At 38.7% G+C, this 25858-nt stretch overlaps 1 protein-coding gene, 1 non-coding gene and 1 pseudogene across 3 annotated transcripts in view; 1 reads left to right on the top strand and 2 right to left on the bottom strand.

Annotated features, from left to right (window-relative positions):
* The window catches only part of ITPR2 (inositol 1,4,5-trisphosphate receptor type 2), a 537798-nt gene that overhangs the window by 205164 nt on the left and 306776 nt on the right, over positions 1–25858 (bottom strand). For both annotated transcript variants that reach the window (XM_053554147.1, XM_053554146.1), the window contains exon 37: positions 23256–23364. In XM_053554147.1, coding sequence (XP_053410122.1) covers positions 23256–23364 — 109 coding nt within the window. The remainder of the gene's footprint in view (positions 1–23255; positions 23365–25858) is intronic.
* LOC128560751 (importin subunit alpha-1-like) lies at positions 2242–3873 on the top strand (annotated as a pseudogene).
* On the bottom strand, positions 14852–14956 carry LOC128562913 (U6 spliceosomal RNA). The gene has a single exon (XR_008373609.1). It is a non-coding gene; the product is annotated as a U6 spliceosomal RNA (small nuclear RNA).

Genomic DNA, 25858 nt, shown 5'->3' with positions numbered 1-25858 from the left:
AAAACTGGCAGGCGATTGGAATAATTCCGTGCCTATCCAGTTGTGTACTAAACCGATTTGCAGTGCTGAGCGCTGGGGCAAACAAGTGGGTGGGAGTTTCCCCCTCCACAATAAATGGCACTTCCTTTCTTCCTGTTACTCTAGCCGCCACAATCCTTATAGTTATTTCTAACTCCTCTTTCTCTTTTATCTCACATTCAACTCATGAGCAAAACCTGTCTGCTCCAACTTCGCTCTATGTTGGGCATCCTTCAGCGTCTGGCCGCCACTGCTGTCACCGGTTCTCAGCCACCATCACGGCTTACCCAGATGCCTATAATCACTCCTTAAGAATGCCCCATGCCTCATTTTCCTTCGCTTAAGTGTGTTCTCTCCACAGCAGGCACGATGCTCCCTGTAAATCATAGATCAGATTGAACCTACTCCCATACTCAAACCCTTCCAGTAGCCTCCTGTCTAACTCAGGAAAAACCAGAGCCCTTGCACATCCTGCAAATGCCTTGCACGATCTGGCCTAATGCCACTTACAGCACCCCTCTCCAGCCACACTGGATGCCTTGCTATTTCTCTCACACAGGCAGCTCAATCCTTCATCAGGGCTCTTGCACATCCTGCAAATGCCTTGCACGATCTGGCCTAATGCCACTTACAGCACCCCTCTCCAGCCACACTGGACGCCTTGCTATTTCTCTCACACAGGCAGCTCAATCCTTCATCAGGGCTCTGGCACGAGCTGCTTCCTCTGTCCAGGATGTCTGCATGTCCTGTCCCCTAACCTTCCTTGGTCTCTGTCCCACACAACCCTGTCAGAGAGCCACTGTCTTAACGTCCCAGCCAAAACCCAGGCCTCTCTCCCCACTTCAGGCTCTGCTTTTACCCCAAGGGAGGCAGCTGAATGATTTAGTATTAAGGAGTAAAGCTCCTAGAAGCCACACGGCCCGGGTTCTGGTGCCAGCTGGGTTACCAGCCAGTTCTGGCTGTGGAACAGGGGAAAAATAACCCAACCACTCTATACTTCAGTTTGATCTTCTATAAAATGGAGCTTGAAATCACACCTACCTCACAGAGTTGCTGTGAGGATTAAGTATCCATACAAAGTACATCTAACATCCTTACAAATGGTCCCCAGGACCTATGAACATTCAATACACATTGCTGTGATAGTTTTTTGACCCAGCATTTCCCTCTTCTCAATACACATTTGTTTATTTACAGTCAAACCTCTGTAAGTGGACCACCCAAGGGACTGTAACCAACCGGTCGACACACAGGGGTGGTCAACATCAGGAACTAGGCCTATCATACTGACATACACATGTGGTTCAGTCTGGTCTATGAAAATTAGGTCAACTTGAGAAGGTGGTCAATGTAGGGAGGGCAACAATAGCGGTTCTGCTGTGTTTATACCTGCTCACACACCAGAACGTAAGCTCCATACAAGAACCAACTGTGCCCTTCATTTTATTTTGTTTCCTTTCACTGCTGTATGTTCAGCAGCTAGTATAGCTTCTGGCACATTGTTGACAGTCAATTTTTTCCCTTATAATCTCACAAGGCAGCTTAAGTCTACCCTCCAGTATTTCTGAAAAGAAATTTATGTACCTTGTAATCACATTAAGAATCTAAATCCAGAAAATGGAAGGAGAATCAGAGAAACGTGATAGAAGAGAGCTCAAAGGCTCACATGGCTCAACTCTGGCTTTTAATTCAACTTGACAGATGACACAGCTGAGACCCACGGGGGCTACAACCCCATGGCCAGGATGTGATGTAGCAAGAGCCCCACTGTCCCTGACCAGCACTTTGGACACTGGCCAAGTTTACTTTCAATGCCATATTTAGTCTGTATACATAGATCAGATTGACTAAGTTCATTTTTAATAGTTGTATATAGTTGAAAAATTATAGATCGGGGTCCTCAAACTTTTTAAAACAGACCATTGGAGGGCCGGACTATAGTTTAAAAAAAAAAAAACTATGAACAAATTCCTATGCACACTGCACATATCATATTTTGAAGTAAAAAAACAAAAGAGGAACAAATACAATCACACCGCCGCATGTGGCCTGCGGGCCGTAGTTTGAGGACCCTGCTATAGATGATATTTTATTTTCTCATTCATATGAGGTCAGAAAACCAGTTAACTTCTCAACCATTTGACACCGTGTTCTGCCTGAGCTGCAGTGGACGTTTCCAGGGCAGCCGACCCAGATCTTCTGAGTCCCACACCACGTCCTGTGGAAGCTTGAGCTAGCTGTGCAGCTATCTCCCTTTGTCTCATGACCAAGTCCACCAATGAGAATGCTAATTCACCAGCTGCCCGACTTAACAGGTTCAAGAACAAGGGAAAAGACAGTACAGAAACGAGGTGATGCCGAATAGAAGTCAATATGGAGTTGAGGAAAGCTAAGAAAGATGACCAGATGCTGAAAAGAAGAAATGTAAGCTCTTTTCCTGAGGATGCTACTTCTCCACTGCAAGAAAACTGAAACAATCAGGGTACTGTAAATTGGTCTGTGGATGACACTGTCAAAGGTATAAACAGCACCAATATGGAAAACCAGCTTCAAGCTACTCAGGCTGCCAGGAAACTATTTTCTAGAGAAAAACAGCATCCCATCAACAATATAATCCGAGCTGGTTTGATCCCAAAATTTATGTCGTTCTTGGGTAGAACCTATTGTAGTCCCATTCAGTTTGTATCTGCTTGGGCACTAACTAACATTGCTTCTGGGACATCAGAACATACCAAGGCTGTGGTAGATGGAGGTGCTATTCCAGCATTCATTTCTCTGTTGGCCTCTCCCCATGCTCATATCAGTGAACAAGCTGTGTGGGCTCTAGGAAACATTGCGGGTGATGGTTCAGTTTTCCGAGACTTGGTTATTAAGTATGGTGCAGTTGACCCACTGTTGGCTCTTCTAGCTATTCCTGATATGTCATCTTTATCATGTGGTTACTTATGTAATCTTACCTGGACACTTTCAAACCTTTGTCGCAACAAGAATCCTGCTCCCCCACTAGATGCTATGGAGCAGATTCTTCCTACTTTAGTGCATCTCCTGCATCACGATGATCCAGAGGTATTAGCAGGTACTTGCTGGGCTATTTTCTACCTTACTGATGGTCCAAATGAACGGATTGAAATGGTTGAGAAAACAGAAGTTGTGCCCCAACCTGTAAAGCTTTTGGGAGCTACTGAATTGCCAATTGTGACTCCTGCACTAAGAGCCATAGGGAATATTGTCACTGGGACAGACGAATAGACTCAGGTTGTAATTGATGCAGGAACACTTACTGTCTTTCCCAGCCTGCTGACCAACCCCAAAACTAACATTCAAAGGAAGCTACATGGACGATGTCAAACATCACAGCTGGCTGTCAAGACCAGATACAGCAAGCTGTGAATCATGGACTAGTCCCATTACTTGTTGGTGTTCTCTCTAAGGCAGACTTTAAGACACAGAAGGAAGCTGTATGGGCTGTGAGCAACTATACAAGTGCTGGAACAGCTGAACAGATTGTATACCTCACTCATTGTGGCATAATAGAACCATTGATGAACCTCTTAACTGCAAAAGATACCAAAATTATTCTGGTTATTGGATGCCATTTCAAATATCTTTCAGGCTGCTGAAAAACTAGGTGAAACTGAGAAACTTAGTATAATGATTGAAGAATGTGGAGGTTTGGACAAAATTGAAGCTCTACAAAACCATGGAAATGAGTCTGTGTACAAGGCTTCATTAAACTTGATTGAGAAGTATTTCTCTGTAGAGGAAGAGGAGGATCAAAATGTAGTACCAGAAACTACCTCTGAAGGCTGCACCTTCCAAGTTCAGGATGGGACTCCTGGGACTTTTAACTTTTAGATTGTATAGCTGAGGCACAAAGTTATCGTGTACTGCGTTTGGTATAAGTTTGTCTTTCTTACTATTTCTCCACTAGGAACTCTTTTTAAACGTGATTTGTTATTGTAGCACTTTTTACAACACAAACTATACTTGTACAGTTCCAAACTGTACATACATACTGTATGGAGCCTATCCTCTGAAAGGGTTTCTTATTTCTATGTGGAATTTCATATCTTGCAGTGTCCTGTAAATAAAGATTAAAGTCTACCCTTTTCTTTAAAAAAAAAAAAAAACTTTTCAACATTCTGGAATTTTATACATCTTAAGTCTTCCAAGACAGATCCAGAGGCCACAGAATAAATTATTTGGGCCATTTTCTTGTATTCATGTATGTAGTTTGGAAAGCTCATTGTGTTGCCAACAGTAATAATCTTGGGATGATATTGCTCATTGAGGATCTTTTTCTTCATTAATCCTGGAGATTTTAAATTTCTTGATGGATCAACAGTACACGCAGGAGGAAGACTCTATCGTCCTTTGACTCATCATCAAAGGGGCTACAAACTACTAGAATCAACACAGTCATAATCTCTACACAAATTGTCTCCTGCTTGCTACTCCTGCCTTTAGGAACTGTGCCTAGAGTGGGATTCTCTGAAGTCAGCCCATCTTCCCCATCAAGTTCTTAAAGGATCTGATCATGGTTCTGGGTAGAAATCCATGTTTATATAACTTTGTCAGACACTAGTATATCTACATGGTATTGCAGCAATAAGTTCAGAGTAAAAAGAAATATTTCTTTCCAGATTTCTTTTCTCATTTTGGATTCTCTTAATGCATGCTAATTTAAAAATAATAAGACATAAAAAATTACATTCAGCAATGAAGAGTTGAAATGATGTAAATGCAAATAATAAATTTTTTTAGGGGTAAACTCCTTCATGATTAAATTTAAGCACTTCTAGCATTGAATTATCAAGAATTTTAGGCTTGGACATAGCCACTGAATCCTAAGTGTACTGGGTAAAGGACATAGCCACTGAATCCTAAGTGTACTGGGTAAAATAAATCAATTGCAGAAAATTGTTTTTGTCCTAAGTACTCTTAAAAGTATGATAAAACATAGATGTCTGGGAACCAAGAAAGTCCACTTTTGTGTCTGGTTCCTTGGATTACTATAAAAACATTCATTGGACTTCACTAGTACACGTTCTCATATGCTGCCCACTGAAATATCCGAGCCAACGTCAAGTACAAACAAACGTAATGCATACAGTACAGCCTTAAGCATGTAAGTCATTTCCATAAATGTACTGAAAACAACAGCGAAGAACAATAAAATCAGGTAAGATATTTTACCATTAAAGTCTGTAACTCGTTTTCAACCATTCACTTACCACATGCATGGGGAATGTGTAATAAATTTGAGTAAAAACTAAATTTAGAGAAATTCACTGGTACACAGGTATAAAAATTGTTTTTTTTTAAGGCTCCTGAATTTTGTCACTGTCCTTAGCTTTGCAATACATGAATAGCAACGTTCTGGTGACTGTCATCTGTGTGCATATAAGGCTGCCTCTCCATGTCTAGAATAACATTATGTCAGCCTCATTTTTAACTGGTGACATTTTCTCATGAACACCTTTGTCTTTCTGTTACCATGTTTTATGTCTGATGTTTATTGCATTTGCTCATATGTATAAAGCATATCTGAACGATCAAAAATAAAATTCCTTTTTCCTGTGCGGTTAGCAAGGTAACCCGTCACTTAGAACCTCAAGGCAGAGCTTACACCAGTATCAAAATGAAAGCGATCAATAATCCTAATTTAGCTACGTAACAGATACTTAGTTGAGGACAGAAGGAACTGCTTTGTAAATGTATCTTCAAGTTTATTTTTCTGATACTGCTTATTCTCCTTTGATAGACATGAGAAAATTAGTTTCAAACGCAATAGAAGTAGAAAAACTTTACATGTACAAAAATAAAATAATGTTGCCTTAAAGTATCAGAAAAATATTCTATAAACCAAGATATTTAAAAAAGTAATACCGTGACATGGGTCATTTTCTTTCTTAAAATGAGAATTTCTTGCTTCATTGTTATCTCCCACATATAGGCACAAGGAATAAGTCACTTTGGCCTGGCCATATCACAGGCTAAATGCACCATGCTTGTTTGTTTCATATTTTTTAAAATTTACTTTATATGGGCATTGGAAACAACCACCAGCATTTTAAAAATTAGCCACTTGCCACCCCCCCCAAAAAATGCAAAATTGTGTACATGTGGTTTACAAAAACTCGTAAACGGTATGAAACGGTATGAAACATCCCTCCAGAAAAGGAACATTTTTTTAAATGAAAATACTCGAGGGCATATTTTTCTAAGAGATGACCAGAATGATAAACTGATAAAATGATATTCCAGAATAATTCTTTAATTCTTAGAAAATAAAAAACCCTGAAGATCACATCTGACACACAGTTCTTCATGCTCATGCTGAAACACAGACAAAAAATGCTTCATAAAAAAGTGCACTAAGTCAGGCACCGCCTGTGGCTCAAGGAGTAGGGCGCTGGACCCATATATCGGGGGTGGTGGGTTCAAGCCCAGCCCCCAGCCAAAACTGCAAAAAAAAAAAAAAAAAGTGCACTAAGTCAGTCCAAGGCTAAGCTATCACAGACACAATTCCATAAGATGTTTAAATTTTCCCATTTTGTTTATTTGGAACCACACAGGTCTTTGAACTTCATGCTCAAATATCTACATGTGTAGTTCTCATTGTGACTAGAGTTTTTAAGCCAACCAACTGTTTATTTTTGAAGATAAAAGAAGAGGAACGCAAAACCCCTTTTCAATGTTTCTCCTGTTGGTTTAGACTCATTTGAGTGATAATATTTAGAAATAACTTCCTAAATCTGTTTATAGATGCCAGCAATCTGTTCGTTACATTTTGGCTGCCCTCAACAAAATGAACACGAGGGAAGCACACACAGGAAATACTTGCACATATCTTATCCAGACGTGGATTAAAGACTGACATGATGTTACAGGCTGAATCGGGTCCACCCCAAAATTCATATGCTGAAGTCCTAAGCCCCAGGACCTCAGAATATTAACCATATTCAAAGATATACTTTTAAAGAGACAATTACATTAAAATGAGGTAATTAGGCACTCTGGGAGGCTGAGGCAGGTGGATTGCTTGAGCTCAGGAGTTCAAGACCATCCTGAGCAAGAGCAAGACCCCTTCTCTATTAAAAATAGAAAAACTAGTCAGGCAAGGTGGTGGGCACTTGTAGTCCCAGCTTCTCAGGATGCTGAGGCAGGAGGATCACTTGAGCCTAAGAGTTTGAGGTTGCTGTGAGGGAGACTCTGTCTCAAAAAAACAAACAAAAAATGAGGCCATTAGGATGGGTCCTAATACAGTATGACTGGCGGGTGTCCTTACAAGAAGAAATTTGGCCACAGGTACACAGGGAAAGACCTTGTGAAGACACAGGGAAAAGATGGCCATCTACAAGCCAAGGAGAAAGGCCTGGGATAGTCCCTTCTCCCCGCCTCCCACCTTTCAAAATTATCCAACCCTGCTGACACCTTGATTGCCAACATCCAGGCTCCAGAACTGTGAGAAAACAAATTTCTGTTGTTTAAACCAGCTGGTCTGCAGGACTTTGTTGTGGCAACCCTACAACATACTGTACGTGGCATTATTTTATTCCTTCATATCTTCTCACAGAGGATGATACAGCACATGGCAGGTTCTCAATGGATGTTGATTATCTGAATAAAGCCTTACAAGTGAGACCAGGCTTTTCTCCCCATAATCCTCTCCCTGGTGCCTAATCCCTGACCCAGGGGCACAGGGCTCAACATATCCATCATCTCCCTAGCACTTGGAAGCCCTGGGAGCATGGCTTTCCTGGAGAAGGTCCTTCATCTGCTCCTCAGCTTCTGGCCCAATCATGGAACAGCTATAAATTTTTATTATATCCTCTTTTCGCCCTAAAATAGAGGCACTACAGAAATATTCAGCCTTCTCTTTCAAGGAAGTATCCTTGGCAAGACAAGTCTCTACCTTGATACTGAATCAGTCAAGTCCTTGAGGAAGTTGAGCTTAGATGTTTTCCTGAGGTACTTTTAAGAGATGAAGTGAATTATTTTTCACAAAATTAACGCAGAAGCATTGTTCCAACAGCAGTAAGTTAAGCCAAAAGGGAAAAAAGGAGAATTCAAATGTAAAGAATCAGCAAGATGATATGCAAACATGCGAATCTCATTTTCCTCTCAGAAAATGGCAGATGTAAAGAGAGACAATCCTTGCCAAGAGATCTCCGAGGAAACTGTGTGATCTCAACTATGAGATAAATTCCTAATCCCTGACATAGCCTATAAAGAGGGCAAGACATAAAAACCACGTCTACTCTAAAAATAAATTTTACATGATTCTCAATAGAGCTGAAGAAATAGCAATTTCATTATACGAGAATCAGTAACTATATTTTCCAATTCTTTAGCTGTCCTTCAACAATAGGGTATTCTGGCCTTGAAAAAGAAAATCCAAACTTCTTATGAAAATGAGAGAATAGAACTTCCCTCTCAAGATCTTATAATGTGATTTAAGGGAAAAAAGTTTATTGTTATTTCACCTTAACTAAAGCATAAAAGTAAAATTTTAAAAAGATAATGAACGTGGAGTTTACTAAGGAAGAAAATGACTTATCTTCCTTAAATACTGAACATTTAAGGAATATTTAACATTTAAGAAATGTTAAATCTTAGATATGTAAGGGATTCTCCCCTCAAACTCTGAACCAGTAGCTTCCTAAGGAAGGAAGGGTAATATGACAATAAGGTCAAATCGTCTTCTTAAAAATTAGTCACTTGCTGTGTTTTACTTCACCCGAACTGATGATACGTTGCTGAAGCACTCTTGATTCTTAATGTTAAAAGTTGTTTTATTGGGAGAAATAAGTTCTGGTGTTCTATTGCCCACTGGGGTGACTACGGCTAACAATATTGTGTATATCACAATAGTGAGAAGAGAGGATTTTGAATGTTCTCACCACCAAGAAATGATAAATGTATGAGGTGATAGACACGCCAAATACCTTGATTTGATCATTACACAATGTATGTATTGAAATATCACACCATGCTCCCCAAATATATACAATTATGTGCCAATAAAAAACTGTTGCATTAACTGAGTAATAATTGAAATAATTTTAAATCTCCTGATCCCTAACGGTAAAATAAATTAGCAGGTACCATACACGTGCATAATAAAAGTGTTATCTGTAGCACTTAAAATACTATGTAGAATATGGTAAAGGCCACAGAGTCTAATAAAACTTTATCAATAGTTGTTAAATAATACCCTTTGGCAGAAGCTCTGCTAATTGTAGTTTCCATTGCAGATTTTTTAATCATCTTCTCGCGCAAAGATATGATTAGAGATTAACATGCATCAAATAGCACTGGAGAACTTCTTGGCAATTTATAATCCAGTTCAAAAATTCTGATTCAGCTCTAAAAGTTTCGTTCTCAGTTTCAGACTAAGAAGAAATGGCGATCTGCCTTGGGACTAAATCAATTAGTCAAGTACTTGAGGAAGTTGAGCTTAGATGTTTTCCTGAGGTACGTTTAAGAGCTGAAGTAAATGAATTCTTTTTTATAAAACTGATGTAGAAGCATTATTCTAATGGCAATACATTTTTCATTAAGCCACAGAAAAGAGAATTCAAATGTAAAAAAAAAAATTACAAGTTTTAGAATTAGACGTTATATAGATCCCACTTTTAAAATAGAATTTTTTCCCAAGAAAATCCGTTTTGTGTTGCACTGTAGAACAATCATTTAAAGATGGTGCATGCAAATAAGAAAAGAATTCCAAAAGAACAACTTGTATGTCAGTCAAGATTTCAAAGATTAATATTTATGAAAACAATTGGCAAACAACAGTCCATGATCCAAGAACAAAAAATGTTGCAGCAGATGTCCTGTCAAGAGGCTACAGACGTAGCATACTTTCATCCATATGTTTTCTCAGCCTTAAGAAAAGATATCCTCAGTCATTCCAATTTCGCAGAACACAGAGTGCCTGTGTATAGAGCAAAGCAGAAGCTTTCTTCTGTATCAGAACTTTGAGCCAAGATTTCTGGCTTCATTCGGAAAGAGGTGGCATGTACATTTGGGTTGAACGTGAATAGAAAACCAGAGAAATAACTCAAATAATCTGAATAACTCAATCTGTTAAGATTTTGCAAAAGAAATTGGGGTGGTCATTGGCTGTAATGGCCCATCTGGCATCCCTTCCCCCACCTTTTGGCAACAACACTTCAATTTTTTTTAGGAGAAACAACCCCTTCCCTCTTCTATGCTGTTTTGTTAGGGCTATCTGTTGGTGCTCTGTCTTGAAAAGCTGCCTAACCGTTGAGATTGTGACTATGAAATCTGAGGTTAAGAAGTAGAGGAAAGGAACAAGCTACAGTATTGGGAAGTTAGTGTGGTCAATGGTTCTGATTAGGTTGAAGGAGTGTCTGTAATGAAGCGAGTAAACTGAAGGTCAGTGAGTCAGGATGCCTGGATTAGCAGTTGTAGAGAAGAAGCAATTCCTGGTGATAATAACTTCTAAGTGTTATTAAAGAAGTGAGTGGTGGACAGTAAAGGGGAGGTCAGTTCAGATACAGAGGTCAAAGGTCAGAGAGGCCTGAGTGTTGGATAGACACACAGCCTACGGACTGAAGTCACACCCGATGCCAGTGGGGCTGAGGGCTGAGACAGTGATCTAGGTTCCAAAGTCTTATTTGGATGAAAGGGATCCACTGGGATGTTGGCTGGCATCAGGATGAGTCAGTCAGAGCACCTTAACCTCAAAGGAGCTGAGGATTTTAAAAGAAGCAGAATCGGTCATAAAATAACCATGGGAAACCACCAGGACACAGAGCCTCCTCACGTGCAGGATGAATGAAAAAGACAGTGCTGCAGAGATGGTGGGTTGACCTCAGAGGACAGCGAGTCTTTGTAAAGCAGGAAGGTGGAAGGACCACCAACAGAAGAGCATGGGATGGGGGGCAGTTTGCTGAGTGGGAATTCCAGACAAGAGAGGAAGAGTCTGGGAGACTGAGGATGACAAAAATGGCAAGGAGAGGCAGAATGTCACCGAGTTGACAGGAAGGGTTTGGAATTCACATTTTGTGCACTGACTGGGAAAAGCACTGGGGGAATTGATAACAAGTTTCTTTCAGGAGACTGGGCAATTGGCCTAGTAGCAAGAGGTCTTATTTATCCCTGCCAAGGGGAAAGGAGACTCTTAGCCAACCCTACATATGCCGCAGCCTGCTTGTTGAAAGAATAAATGGTTGCATGAGCCACTGCGGTAGATGGCAAGAAGCCTCAAGAAAGCATCCTGAAAGGTGTGCCGCGTGTGACACAGTCGCTTGGTGACCACTCACCTTCTGATTACTCTACTCAGGCACAGAAATTACATAAGTGCATGTGACTGAGTTAGTCTCCTCAGCACCATTCCTTTGATCTGATATTAATATAAACAATGAACTTGATCTTAATCGTCCATGACTCTTTGTTTAGATATGCCACATTACACCATTTCCCCTATTCCATTACTATGAAAGTAGTACAGTCTACGACTGAGTTTTTTTTTTTTTTTTTTTTTTTTATGGTTTTTGGCCGGGGCTGGGTTTGAACCCGCCACCTCCGGCATATGGGACCGGCGCCCTACTCACTGAGCCACAGGCGCCGCCCATACGACTGAGTTTTAGTTAAAAACTCAACCAAAAGCTAGGAACAACTGAGATAACATAACCCCGACACCTTCACTGAGCAATATGCAAATACTCAAAATGTTCTGCGTTGTTTTAAGTAACTGAGATTTATCCAAAAATGTTTTAGATTTTCAAGCACCATATGGAATATGCAGAAACCAAGCCTAGCCTGAAGAAATCAGTAATTGGTAGATATTCAAAATCACTGTACATAAGAAAAAATATCTTAAGGTGGTGTAAGGTAGTTTAAAGTATCTTAAAGTGGTTAAGAGGCAAACTACTTATATGTATAAGAAAATAACTATAACTATATATATAAATATGGAAATAGCTTTCTTCTTGCAGCCATATGTGGAATTCCTACAGCTTCGTAAGTTGTCATCACAATTGAATGAAAGGTAATACCATATAGTGACTGGAAACATGGGAAGCCAAACAGCCTTATTTTTCATGCTGGGTCTACCAATTCTTGCTGTGTGACTCTGGACAAGTTTCCTAACCCTTCTGTGCTGCAGTCTCTCCATGTGCCCTTACGAGGGGTAAAGGACTTAACAATGTAACACAGTAAACACTATAAAAATTTTAGCTGTGGCTGTTATTCAATGCATGTGCCTGAAAGTTGGATGAAAATTTATTTCCTTTTTATTTTTTTTAACGATTTGTTTGATCTTCAGGTTTCTAGAAGTAACAAAAAGAGAAGTAAGTCTGAAGGAGGTGGCTTGAAAAACTGAAATCCAATTCATGCAATCATTTATTTTCCCCAGCATTGTTTAATTCCCTACTACATGGAGAGGCATCAAAGGAAGAATCAGAAAACCTTGATGCATAGTCCTGCTCTGTAACTCACTAAACGTATGACCCTTACTGGGTTATTTTATTTTCTGTGCCATTTCTTGCCTATAAAATGGAAATTACAATACTTTCCCTCCTCAGAGTTACTGTGGGATGGGAGCACACATAGACACACTGTTACCTCGCAACAATCAACACCAGCTTAATAATAATAATAATAATAATAACAACAACAATAATAATGAGGCTTTAGTACTTCATATACTGGATCAGGGGTTCTCAACCTTCCTAATGCCACGCCCTTTAATACAGATCCTCATGTTGTGGTGACCCTCCAACCAAAAAATTATTTTCGTTGCTACTTCATAACTGTAATTCTGCTACTGTTATGAATTGTAATGTAAATATCTGATATGCAAGATGTATTTAGGCAACCCCTGTGAAAGGGTCGTTCAACCCCCCAAAGAGGTCCCGACCCACAGGTTGAGAACAGTTGTACTAGATTATATAACTCCTCTCTGAAGACCTATTCAAACAGCCATCCATGAATTAGTATATGTGACAGAAAAAGTGAAATAAATCAGGTTTGACCTGCTACTCATAGCACACACAGATCAGTTCCAAACACCAATTTTGTCTGTTGCAGGAGACCGATGCTGCCTGAGATCAAGTTAGTGGACTCGGCAGCTAGTTACTCTCGCTAGTCTAACTCAGCCTCCCTCCAGAGCCCCCACAACTCCCATGTTTTTCTGGTTGCCTAGTGGGCTGTTTCCTGATTCAAAGCCTGCATACTATTTGTTCCTTTTCTTTTTTTTTCTGACAGAGTCTCACTCTGTCACCCTGAATAGAGTGCCATAGCATCATCATAGCTCACTACAACCTCAAACCCTTAGGCTCAAGTGATCCTCTTGCCTCAGTTTTTCTATTTTTAGTAGATATGGGGTCTTGCTCTTGCTTAGGCTGGTCTCGAACTCCTGAGCTCAAGCAATCCACCCACTTTGGCCTCCCAGAGTGCCAGGATTACAGGTGCAAGCCACCGCACACAGCCACTATTTCTGTTTCTTTTTTTTGTGTGTGTGGTTTTTGGCCAGGGCTGGGTTTGAACCCACCACCTCTGGCATATGGGACCAGCGCCCTAGCCCTTCGAGCCACAGGCGCTGCCCAAGAATTTACCTTTATTTATTTATTTTTTTCTAGAGACAGAGTTTCACTTTATGGCCCTCGGTAGAGTGCCGTGGCCTCACACAGCTCACAGCAACCTCCAACTCCTGGGCTTAAGCGATTCTCTTGCCTTAGCCTCCCAAGTAGCTGGGACTACAGGCGCCCGCCACAACGCCCGGCTATTTTTTGGTTGCAGTTTGGCAGGGGCTGGGTTTGAACCCGTCACCCTCGGCATATGGGGCCGGCGCCTTACCGACTGAGCCACAGGCGCCGCCCGTCTTTTGCTTGTTTTTATCAGATTCCCTCCCAGGGAAGGAGGCCCTTCCTGGACCTGCACCCCCGTGGCTGGAGTCCTGGCTCACTGGCTGGCCTTCAAGTCTGGTCATCCTTTGCTCCACCCTCCTATGATGAGCTCACACTGTTACTGCACACAGTGCCTGGAGACCCCCCACTTCTTCCCTTTTTGCCTTCTAAGCCACACAGCGAGCAAAGACTCCAGCAGCCTACTGGACGTGATACTTTCTGCGAGACTGTCTCCCTTCTCACCCCTCTGTGCTGTGGCTCTCTGCTGCTGGCCCAACTTCTCAGGTTTCTTGGGTTGCAAAAACATGGAAGCAAAACTAGAAGCAAGACTTCTACCACCTACTTCTTAGGACTAGTGAAGGCTGACACGCTGTGAAGGTCTGAGGTTGTGCATGCACAGGGATGACTAGGATGGTACACATTTGCAGTTGGAAACACTTATTGCCACTGTGTGTCAGTCACTCAGTCCTCAAACATTTGTCCACACTAAGTGCAGGGCACAGTACCAGGCACTAGAAATACAGAAGCAAATAAGATCAACAGGCTCTGACCTCAAAGAGGACAGCATTTTTTGGAGTGTGGACTGAGATGAGAGAGAGACCCAGTACAGCACCCTCACAGAACCTCAGCACTGAAGGCCTTTGGGGGCGTTTCTTCATCTTCTGTCATGTCAGACAGCCCCCCCCCAAGGAGTTTCTAACTTATTTAAAATAATGGTAACACACACCAGGGCATGATTTTAAAAGGTCTATGCTAATAAGAAAAATATAATTTTATAAGTGCTAAGGTGATACAAACTAGAATGATAGGCAGTTAAACCAATTGGGAAAGGGTTTAGGTTAGATTTAGGTGGAAATGATTAATATGATAATTGAATACTATATTAATTTTAGAGGTTTGCTTTGTTTTGTTTTTTTGATTAGTGTATCTTTATTGGCTGGGCAGCCTACAAAAATACGGAACGCTTCACGAATTTGCATGTCACCCCTGCACAGGGGCCAGGCCAATCTTCTCAGTATCGTTCCAATTCCAGTATGTGCGTTGCTGAAGCAAGCACAGTTTTAGAGTTTTTTTTCTTTTTTGTTTTCATTTTTGTTTTCTGTTGTTTTTCATTTGGTTTTTTTTTCTATTTCTGCTTTTCACTGTTTTCTAAGTTTGTGTTTAATCACAACACAATTTTTCACCTACAGTCATTAGCTACCAAATGTCTTCCTCATACTAGAAGCAACGAAAGGTGGTTACTTTCTCAGTACAAGTGATATTTTCAGCATGATCCTTTAGTGACAGATCTCTCAAGGGTCATAGCATATCTCAAAAACCCCACTGAGGCAGCCAGTATCATTATAGGAAATTTTGAAGGGTAAAATGCAATGTAAGACATGGTTAAGAACTTTGTAAATTTTTGTAATAATGAGGTTATAATTACTACCATTGATCTTTTAAGCTTACCACCTTTACATCCTAACAAGTGACCAAGCCAGCCCAATAATTGGCCTTTTTGAAAAGAGTAAATTTCTAAAAGCAATTCTTTCTTTTTTTTTTTTTTTGTAGAGACAGAGTCTCACTGTACCGCCCTCGGGTAGAGTGCCGTGGCATCACACGGCTCACAGCAACCTCCAGCTCTTGGGCTTAAGCGATTCTCTTGCCTCAGCCTCCAGAGCAGCTGGGACTACAGGCGCCCGCCACAACACCCGGCTATTTTTTTGTTGCAGTTTGGCCGGAGCTGGGTTTGAACCCGCCACCCTTGGCATATGGGGCCGGCACCCTACTCACTGAGCCACAGGCACTGCCCGCAATTCTTTCTTTTATCTCCACTTTAATGCTCAGTCTTTTTTACCTAGGTAAAAATATAAAATAAAAATTCTGAAGTGGAAGAGTAAACTAACTATAAAACAGAGCTCCTATTATAAGACAACACATTTTCATATTTCCAACCATTTAGTTACCTGGTGGAAACACAACACGTGCAGTTGCGCATGCACACACACAAATAATATGCACAGGGATGACTAGGATGGTACACATTTGCAATACCACTTATTGTTTCTGATTTAAAACAACATTAGAGCACTTATACTGCAAAAACTGTGTGCTCACCTCTAAAGTTTATTTAATGAGAAATACTATAAAATGCAGTTGAAACCAAAATTTATTTCCCTTAACAAAATACTTACTATCCATGAAGCATTTTTACTTAAATTCATTTATTTGCCTGCCAGAAAGAGAAATGAATATATGCAGAGGAGGTGAATGATTCTGCACAGATTCTTGCAACACAAGGAGCTCGACACAGTTTATAAATTCTCAACAATGTGATTACCGCTGGGACTGACAGTTATGCATATTTGATGGAGGAGTTAAGATGCTTGGGGTAATTATGACTTATTCTTTTTGCTGCTCCTCAAAATTAAAAATGAAAGATTAGTTACAATAGGTTTTTTTTCCCCTCCTAAGGAAAAGAATAAATTCTTATTAACTGGAGAGAAGCAAATTTTAGAGTTGTTTTTGTTTTTTTTTTAAAGATGGAAGACATCTTAAAAATAAACTTAAGGCATCATTTCTTAAAGATCTTTACTACATACCACTCCAGATACCAACTTTCAAATCAAGAATCCACTGTCTCCTATCACTGTTCAGTGTGTAAATATCATCTACTCCACCTGGGCATTCGCAAAGATCACAGCTCTCAATTAGATGCTATGCTGTTTGTTGAATGCCACATTTCCACAAGGGGCTACCTACAACAGTCATCTTATAAAGTATTGCTTAAAACTTTTATAGCTAATAGTCTGCTTAATAATAGTTCACAATCATAGGGAGGAGACCTAGGGGCTCTGATCTTGATCTGTAGATCTGAACAAATAAATCTTAACAATATGACCACTTGTTAAGAAAACATGTTTCTTTGCCTATTGGTAGCTGTAGGGTAAAGCTGAAACACCCGACTCTAAAAACACATTTATGCATACCTTTAAAAAGATTCAACATTATTTGTTTTCTTTTAGTGAACTGAATGAAGCATTTGACAAGGAAACTCCTTAAACTCCCCCAAAGCTACTCTACCATATTGTTCCAAATCAACTTAGCCTAAAATCTTCAAGCATTTCCTCATCAGCTCACTGAATGAATGGCTTGTGCTTTTCCAGTACACTCTTAGGCAACAAGTTTTATCAAGAAAAAAATTAAAGAACTTTTCATGTTACTTAGTAGTACATCTGAGAAAACAGATAGCCTGTTGAGATCTACCATGCTAATTAAGAATGTCAGCTCAGGCAAACATTTAGGCAAAATCCCAGCTCACTTCTACCTTCAAGATGCAAGACCCTAAACCCTGTATTCCTCAGTTTCCTCATCAGCAAAAGGGAAATAATAATACTACCTATGACATAGGGTTGAAAATTAAATAACATGTATAAAAGATTAGGAACAGTGTCTGATAATAGTAAGCTCTTAATAAATGCTAGTTATCACTATTTTTTAAAACCAGTGCATAAAACTATGCAAACAGTTACTGAAGAGGCAGTTTCTAGATCTCTTTCAAACAATATTCCAAGGATATACAGTCCTTTCCATCTAAACATTTTAAGAATATTGCACTTTATAAAGATCTTGGTTGCCCTATAGATTATGTCAGTGTAACATGAGTAGATAAGAATATATCACAGGGGAAATTAACACTGGCATTCTAAATAGGTCAACTTCTTTGACTACAACAGGAGAGTGACTTTAAATTACCAACTCCATAGGCTATCAGTGAATATTTCTGTACTTTTCCAATTCTAAAGTACAGAAGCTACAAATTTTATATATTCATATTTAGGATTAGCATTTACAGACATCTTGTTATGATTTGTTTCTTCATTACTATAAGACAAATGATTTGTAATTCTCTGTAAATCTTAATGAAAATGTATTCCAAAGAGTAAAAGATGATGGAAATAGACAAAAAAAAAAAAAAAAATCTATAAAACCAAACCAATCTTCTGAACATAGTCCCTCTTTCCTGTTCCAGTCTCATCAGCTGACCTCTTTCTGTCTCCATTACCACCTCACCTCTACACAGATCTGGACCTAAAATAAAAACGCAGAACAAAGATCTGGTGCTATAACCAAGCTCAACTGCTATCAGAGATGGGGTACCAGAGGTGGTAGAGGGGTCACGAAAATGAAGGAGAAAACAAAGGGCTTATCTCTCAGAATCTTAGATACAGACTAAGGAGCATAAAGCCAGGAAGAATATTCCTAAAGATAATTCATTTAAAAATAATACTCAAAGTTATTATAAATTTTAAACTTTTAAAACTAGTTGACTACCAGCTACTTAAGGACATTTGGTTCCGCCAAGAAGCAAGGACAGCGCATAGAGAAATCATGCTGCCCTCAAGCCATTTTGAAACATTCCTTCTCTTCTCTTTTCCCCAATTTTCTAACATACATATTCCTATAAAGTACAAAGAAATAAGCTTGCTGTTGTTACCTTTAAAAAAAAAAAAACCTTTAAATATGACCAACTCCAAAGGAATCTTGAGCCTTTAAAGTTAGTTTTTAGAGTTATATCCTTTGTAAACTTTTGCTTTTTTATCACAATCACCTAAATAAACAATACTTTAATAGAATTTTTCTTAAACTCACTTAGGTAATTTTTCTCCTTAAGGACTTTCTATACATAATTTCCACGTTTTATACTTCGATAAAAATAAGTACTATAGCTTAAGTCACTATATGATCCCTAGATGATTTCACGTATAGAAATACACAACAAAAAATTCAAGTTTCCTTTATGAATATTATTCTTGCAAGAATCTTTACAATGTTGCCTACCCACACTTTATCTCCCAGCCTTTTAAGTACAAACTAAGGAACAAAAATCAAAAGAAGAATATTCATAAGAATAACTAATTTAAAAATAGTACTCAAAGGTATTATAAATAATAAACTTTTAAAAAATAATTGACTACCAGATATGTGGTAGTTACACCACATATCTTTAATATATTTTCTTAAAAGACGTTTGATTCTACCATGAAGCAAATTTATGCTTGTAGGGATCACAGCGAAACTTGCCCTTTTCCCTTTGGTTGGTTCGCTCAAAGATCATCTCACATTTATGGGTAGATTAACAAGAGTAAGGTTTGTTTCCAAATACGATGCACATGGCGGGAATCACAAGAATGATTTCCCAAAGTCTCAGAGATGGTCAGTGACTTTTAAAGATGCCTTTTAGAAGGGAGGGGGAAGAGTGTAGAAAGTATACAATCAGCAAGTGTTGCTAGAGGGGATGTGCGCAGGTGGGTGGAAACAGATTGAATTGTAGATTAACCTAAGAGACAGGTCGAGGGCTTCAAATGACCTTAGGGCCAGGTCTATTTGTATGCAATAAGGAATCAGCAGCCTTTTCTGATTTTAAGTCAGATTACTCAGGTTTTATAGAGGAGAGGCCAGTGCTTTCTGATCATAAATAGGCTTTTAATTCAAAATATTCTTTTACCAAAGCAATCATATTTTGGGGTGAAATTTTCCTTAGCTCCTTTATGATTCACTGCCTTATTGTTACATTTTTACAGTCAACACACACACTGCTTTTAGTGTCAGGAAGCAAGGATATGAAAATAGAGACTTTCTTTTAAGTTAGCATTTTAAATTTAAACAGGTGGAGTCTCAAATGTAATATTAGGATAACTAGTGTGACAAACCCTGGTGAGTATCCTGATTTTATTTAATTCTGATAAATCTTTTGGGAATGCTTCAATACACGGATAGTTGAAATCTAGTTGATTAGGAATTAAAGGACCAGGTATTGGGTAAGCAATACTTAGAATTTACTTCTCTGAGTCTCTTTCTACATTTGCAATATAGAGGTAACACTGCCTGCTCTATGTACTTTCTAGAATTTATTAAAAGGTACCAAAATATTTAAAAATATTTTGAAAACAGCAAAGTGCTATAAATCTCAAGCATTTCCCATTTAAACTGCCCTGCCATCCACAGGTAAGCTCTGCATTTATATGACAGATGCCATTTTCCACTGTCAATAAAAGGGTCCTTGTGGTAGGTTAGACAATGACCCTCCCCAAAGACGCCCACATCCTCATGATTGCTCACCTAGTTACCAGAACCCGCAGACATGTCATTTCACATGATAAATTAAGGATGTGATTGAATTAAGGATTTTGAGATGGAGAGATTATACTGGATTATCCAAGTGGTTCCAAATGTCCTTATAAGAGGGAAGCAGGTATGTCAGAGCAGAAGAAGGATATGTGATAATTGAGGAAGAGGAGACAGATGCGGGCAAGAGGAAGAAAGTGGTGGAGGAAGGAAGATGCTAGCTTCTGGCTTTGAGGAAGGAGGATGGGTCCTTCTAGAAGCTAGAAGGGTCAAGGAAATGAATTCTTCTCTAGAGTTTCGAGAAGGAACACATCCTTGATTTTTAAGCTTTTGATCTCCAAAATTGAAAGATAATAAATTTGTATGGTTTTAAGCCACTAAATGGTTTATAAATAGGAAACTAATACAAACATGAAAACATAGCCACCTGTTATTATCCCACTACTGATAATCAGTGATTTTTCTCAGAGCCTGACAAGAGTTGTGCAATAGTACCTCTGAGCAGCTTCTAAATCTGTTACCCAATGCCATTCCACGGGGACTGGTGAATCATTTAGCTCTCTCTCCACTGGCATGGATAATTGAACACCATCTGTTAAGAAGGTCCAGCTGACAAGTAGAAGTCAACTGGCCCTGTCTCTTCTCTACCCGAGGTATTTAAATGATTCTCCATCTGTTTTTCTTTAAATTTTCTTGAAGTGGGAGAGAGAATCTTCTGATGCCACTAGGAGAAACGTATCTCATCCCAAACACTTAAAATTCAGAAGTTGTCTAAGATCTAGAATTCTTTCAGCTACAATATTCTGCCCTTGGTAGACATAGAAATTAAGAAATTAGATACTTGTCTTTTTCCAGGTTTTTCTTCCTTAGTTAAATGACTACATCTTTAATATTTCCCCCATCTTTAATGTTTATTACAGGTTTACCTTAACCTTTACTTACTGTGGATGCTGTATTTTGTCTTATATTCTGTCCACCTGTGTCTCAAAATTTGGAGCCATGAACCTGCTAGACAAGGTATACTAATCTTTATTAATAGCCAAATACAAAATTTGTAAAAGGAGCTTGTGATCTAAGAAACAGGAAGGTGGGGCAGAAAGGAAAGCATGCCAATGAAAGCCCTCATTCTGGCTGTTGCTGTGTGATCTTGGGCAAATCACATAACCACTGAGACTCAGTGACATCATCTATAAGACAAGGAGCTTAAATTAAATATCAGACAGGGCCTGAAGTGTAATAAAAGAGAGGCATGAAGCATTTTAGTCATTCTACTTAGAATGTAATCACTTCTGGAACAGTTAGCGAGCTCATCCCTTAGCTTATCCACAAAAGTTAACACTGGGGACAGTGAGCCTTGCTTGTATTTCAGCAATCTATGATTCCAGACAAAGCCAAGTTCAGGGCAGGAAAAGCCTGAGGTGCATCACGAGCATGCTGAGTAATACAGATTTCTAACAGGCTAATGAATGAGGAAGGTTAGGGGAAAAAAAGAAAAAAGCAGAGAAGACAAATGAAAGGCTCTCATAATCTCTTGCCTAGACTATTACAGGGGTCACTATAGTGAATATGAATGGCACCTCTTGGTGGCTCCTGTGTCACTCACCTCCATATCCCCAGTGCCCAGGCACAATCACAAGCATTTAACAGTTGCTTACAACATATATGTTGAGTGGCTGAATGAATGACCCACAACCATCTCAACTTTTCCCTAAGGGGCACGTTCACACCACATCCTATATGAATGACGCCCCTTGAAGCTGTGAAAACAACAAGGCTGCCTCCCTGTTAAGGGAACAGAGCAGTCTCAGGAACCAAACTACTGGAGTTTGCTAAACAAGAGATAATGAAAGCCTGGACCAGTGATAGCAGTGGGAGTGGAAAGGAGAAAGCACGTTATTTATTTTAGAAAGGTTTGGGAGATACACAAAAATACTCTTGACTAGTAAAGTAAAATCTTATTTGATTTCTATTTTCTTTAGAGTAATTCCATAATAATTTGTTACATAAAAATGGAAGGCTCATCCTGTATTTCCCGTTAAACATAAGTCTCTATGATTGTAAACTTCCCTTTCTGTTAAAATGTATACTGACCTCGTGTTTCTAATCTGGTATTTCTGTCAAAATCAAACAATCTACAGCAATATTTTAAGAAATCAAAGAAAGATTGCAAAAAGTTCTAAGGGATTCCATTTACCATTTTTAAAAAGCCTACCATATACTCAAACTTAGAAAAACACTTTCTTGAGCCCATGTCACGGAAACATTTGCTAAAATCACATTGATCACCTTTATTTTGACATTTGTTTCCAAATATCAAATGATGAAGAGAACTAATAAGGCACTTTTATTACTGAAAAACAAACAGGATTCAAATGGAACATTTTGAAGCAATGCCCCTTCTATTAATATCCAGATTAAAATATAGTCTATTCAGAATTAGAGGGCATATACACAAATTAAGGAATAAAATCCTTCTGGTTTTAAAATATCCAATGACGAGTATTTACTGAAACAGACCAAAAAATTATTAAGGAGAATAGTACAAATTTTGTTTGATATCTGACATATAAGTATAGTTAGCTAGCTTAAAATAAAACTTCTCTAGATTTATATTTTATATTTAAGTGTATCACCTTGGGTATTAAACATGCTGCAAGCTATCTATTAATGAGCATCTGAGCTGTCATTTTTAATAGCAGACTGACAGTTATTACCTATAAGTTGATACTTCCCTGGAAATCATTTGTGCAATCTCAGGTTAATATAGTTAAGAATAGAAACTGATGATTTCATCTATAAAAAATAGTATTATTTTATAATATTTGACATATTATCAAAAATAACATCAACATTTACAGTAAAAAAATCAACATATGTCAAAATGCATTCTCAATATGCCACAGAACTTTAGACAAAATCTAAATAATGCATCTCAATCACTCACTGGTTAAAAAGGTCATTTGGTCCATTGAAGCCATAACAGGAAAATATACATTTCCATGACAGAATATAATAAAACAAATGAATCAAATATTTAGGCAACTCTAACCTTAGTTACTTCTCAATTCAAAGCAAGACATGTGAGATGAATACCATAAAAACCAAAATTATCTAATTCACCTAAGTATACATGCCATTAACATATAATGCAAGCGATCATATACAAGCCTACTATACTTAATAGGTTACGGTATCCTGCAAATCTTACTTTATTTCTAAATACTAAAAATATTAAAAAAAAAATACCTCTTCCACAAAGCTGTCTTTCTTCTCCAGCATTTCTCGTAATGTCTGAAGAATTTTAATGCACAGTTTTTCTTCTTTTTCCATTAGTTTCTTTGTATGATTAATCAACCTTAAAGCAAAACATTAAACCTTTAAAAGGACGATGATTTATCTTCAAGCTACATATAAACATTAAAGGCTATAGATTAAAAAAATTACAGTACTATTTGAGAATACAAAGTAAACCAGATACCTGTTTTCAAAAAATTTAAAATTACACTTCAGCTTATAAATTTTGTATTATAACAAAGCCTTTTGGTTTTACAGGTAGTTTATCTCAAACTTAAGGAGCACTCTTTTAGAGGGACAGAACTCTATGAAAAGCAACGAAATACTGATATTCTCAACCCCATCTAAGACAACCTTATTAATAGAAAAATATAAATGTATGTAGCATATTACCATATGTTGTGTTATACTGTATCATTTATATATATATATATACTATTACATTAATTATATAGTCTAACAGTGGGGGTTCACAACATTGCAACCTTAGCATAACAGGTAACTTCCTAGTTTCCATTTATAATACTATTTTTCATTGCTAAGGCTTGGTAGAAACAGGAAGTTTCTGGTATTCGAAGCAAAAAAGAAAAAAGTAACAACTAAGACGGTCTATCCATTTACTATTTTTGCTATAATTAGAGCAAAAACGCTAATCAATTTTATAGTATTGAACCAGGCACTGGTGTTCTGTTAGGAGAAAAGTTTCAGGATCATGGTTATATTCTATTCCCAAGAACTCAAAATCAAGTAACATGTTCATATTCATAATTAATAACTTAGTATATATAGTAAACAATTTTATAGTGTTGTACCATGCTCGGGTGCTCTGTTAGGAGAAAAGTTTCGGGATCATGGTTATATACTATCCCCAAGAACTCAAAATCAAGTAACATGTTCATATTCATAATTAATAACTTAGCATATATAGCTTGTGTTATTAAAAAGCTGGTCCTCAAAATGAGAATTTTCTAGAGAAAATAGGAACCTGAATAGCCCTTCCAACATGTACCAAAGATGCAAGTGATGGCAGCAGGAAATAAGTATAGGTGTGACAGCAAGCAAAAGATGGACAGCCAAGGGGCGGGGTCAAGCTGCAGGACTCGGCAGAGAAGTGTCATAGCCAAGACTGGTAAGTAACGAAGCCCAGAGGACAAAGCACCTGCCTCTAGTTACATTATTGTTGAGTGGTAGGACCTGAAAATAGATTCAGGTCCCCGACTTCTAAGCCAAAATTCTTCCGATTCTGGGAAGTGGAAGAAGAGGAGGAAGGGCAGATCAGAGACCCTTCAATGAACAGCCTGGGTTGATGTACAGACACTCTATCTTTTACTTATTGTGGGGGGAGATGGTCTCATTCTGTCACCCTTGCTAAAGTGCAGTGGCACAATCATAGCTCACTGAAGCCTCAAACTGCTAGGCTCAAATAATTCGCCTGCCTCAGCTTCCTGAGTAGTAGGTACTATAGGCACCCCACCACCACACCGGGATACTTTTTCTATTTTTTGCAGAAACAAGTCTACCTATGTTGTCCAAGCTGGTCTTGAATTCCTGGCCTCAAGCAATTCTCCCGCCTGGGCCTCCCAAAGGTCTGAGATTCTAGACTTGAGCCACCATGCCCCACCAACAGTTATAGTTTTAAATAACTGCTTCATGCTAAAGTAGCACATAACGAAGGGTAACAGTGGTTCCCTTGTAGACACACTGAGTTTGAACAAGGTGTTATATATCCATGTGGTCAGGTCCAATGGACAGAATAACTTCAAAAGCTTTTGTAACTACTGTGAAGCCTGCCTCTTCAAAACTTCCACTACTTAATGGGTCCTTTCTTTGAATATGAAAACATAGTTTTCTATATTAACATATAGATATGTTAAATTTCTTTTGATTTTGTTTTCTCTCTCAGGCTAAATACAGCTCACATCTGTAACCCTAGTACTCAGGGAGGCTGAGACATGTAGATAGCTTGAGCTCAGGAGTATGAGAGCAGCCTGAACAAGAGCGAGACCCCTTCTCTACTAAAAATAGAAAAGCTAGCCAGATATTGGGAAGAAGCAGCAAGATGATCTCTTGGAACCAAGAGAATGAGGTTGGTGTGAGCTATGACAACACCATGGCACTCTATCCAGGGCAACAAAGTAAGACCCTGTCTCAAAAAAAAGGGGGGAGGGAAGTAACCATAAGGCTCACTGATCACTTGCTATGGATTTATAGAAAAATCAGATAATGTTTGGCTGAGTTAGTTCAGTAACTTTCAAGCATTTTTTTCTATGATAAAAGTAAGATATACATGTCACAAAACAGGCAAGTACATAAGTACAAGTGTGGGAATGTGTGAACTGACAGAAAAGTCATCCTTCGGGGAAGAGATGCACTCTTGATATTTTATAACTTTTCTAACTCATTTTTTAAATTAGCTGGTTGCCTTTATTGAAGTCAATTTAAAAATCCACAGACAGATCATATTCCTCCAGTTTGAAAAACACCAAGACTCTCCTTCATAAGGAAGAGCAGTGCTAGTGTGGATGAACCAGCCGCTTGTGAGGACATCAGTCTCA

This window comes from Nycticebus coucang, chromosome 12, assembly GCF_027406575.1.
Source record: "Nycticebus coucang isolate mNycCou1 chromosome 12, mNycCou1.pri, whole genome shotgun sequence".
In the NCBI taxonomy this organism is placed as follows: domain Eukaryota; kingdom Metazoa; phylum Chordata; class Mammalia; order Primates; family Lorisidae; genus Nycticebus; species Nycticebus coucang.
The sequence above is the reverse complement of the archived record's forward strand: the minus strand, read 5'-3'. Positions and strand labels throughout refer to the sequence as shown.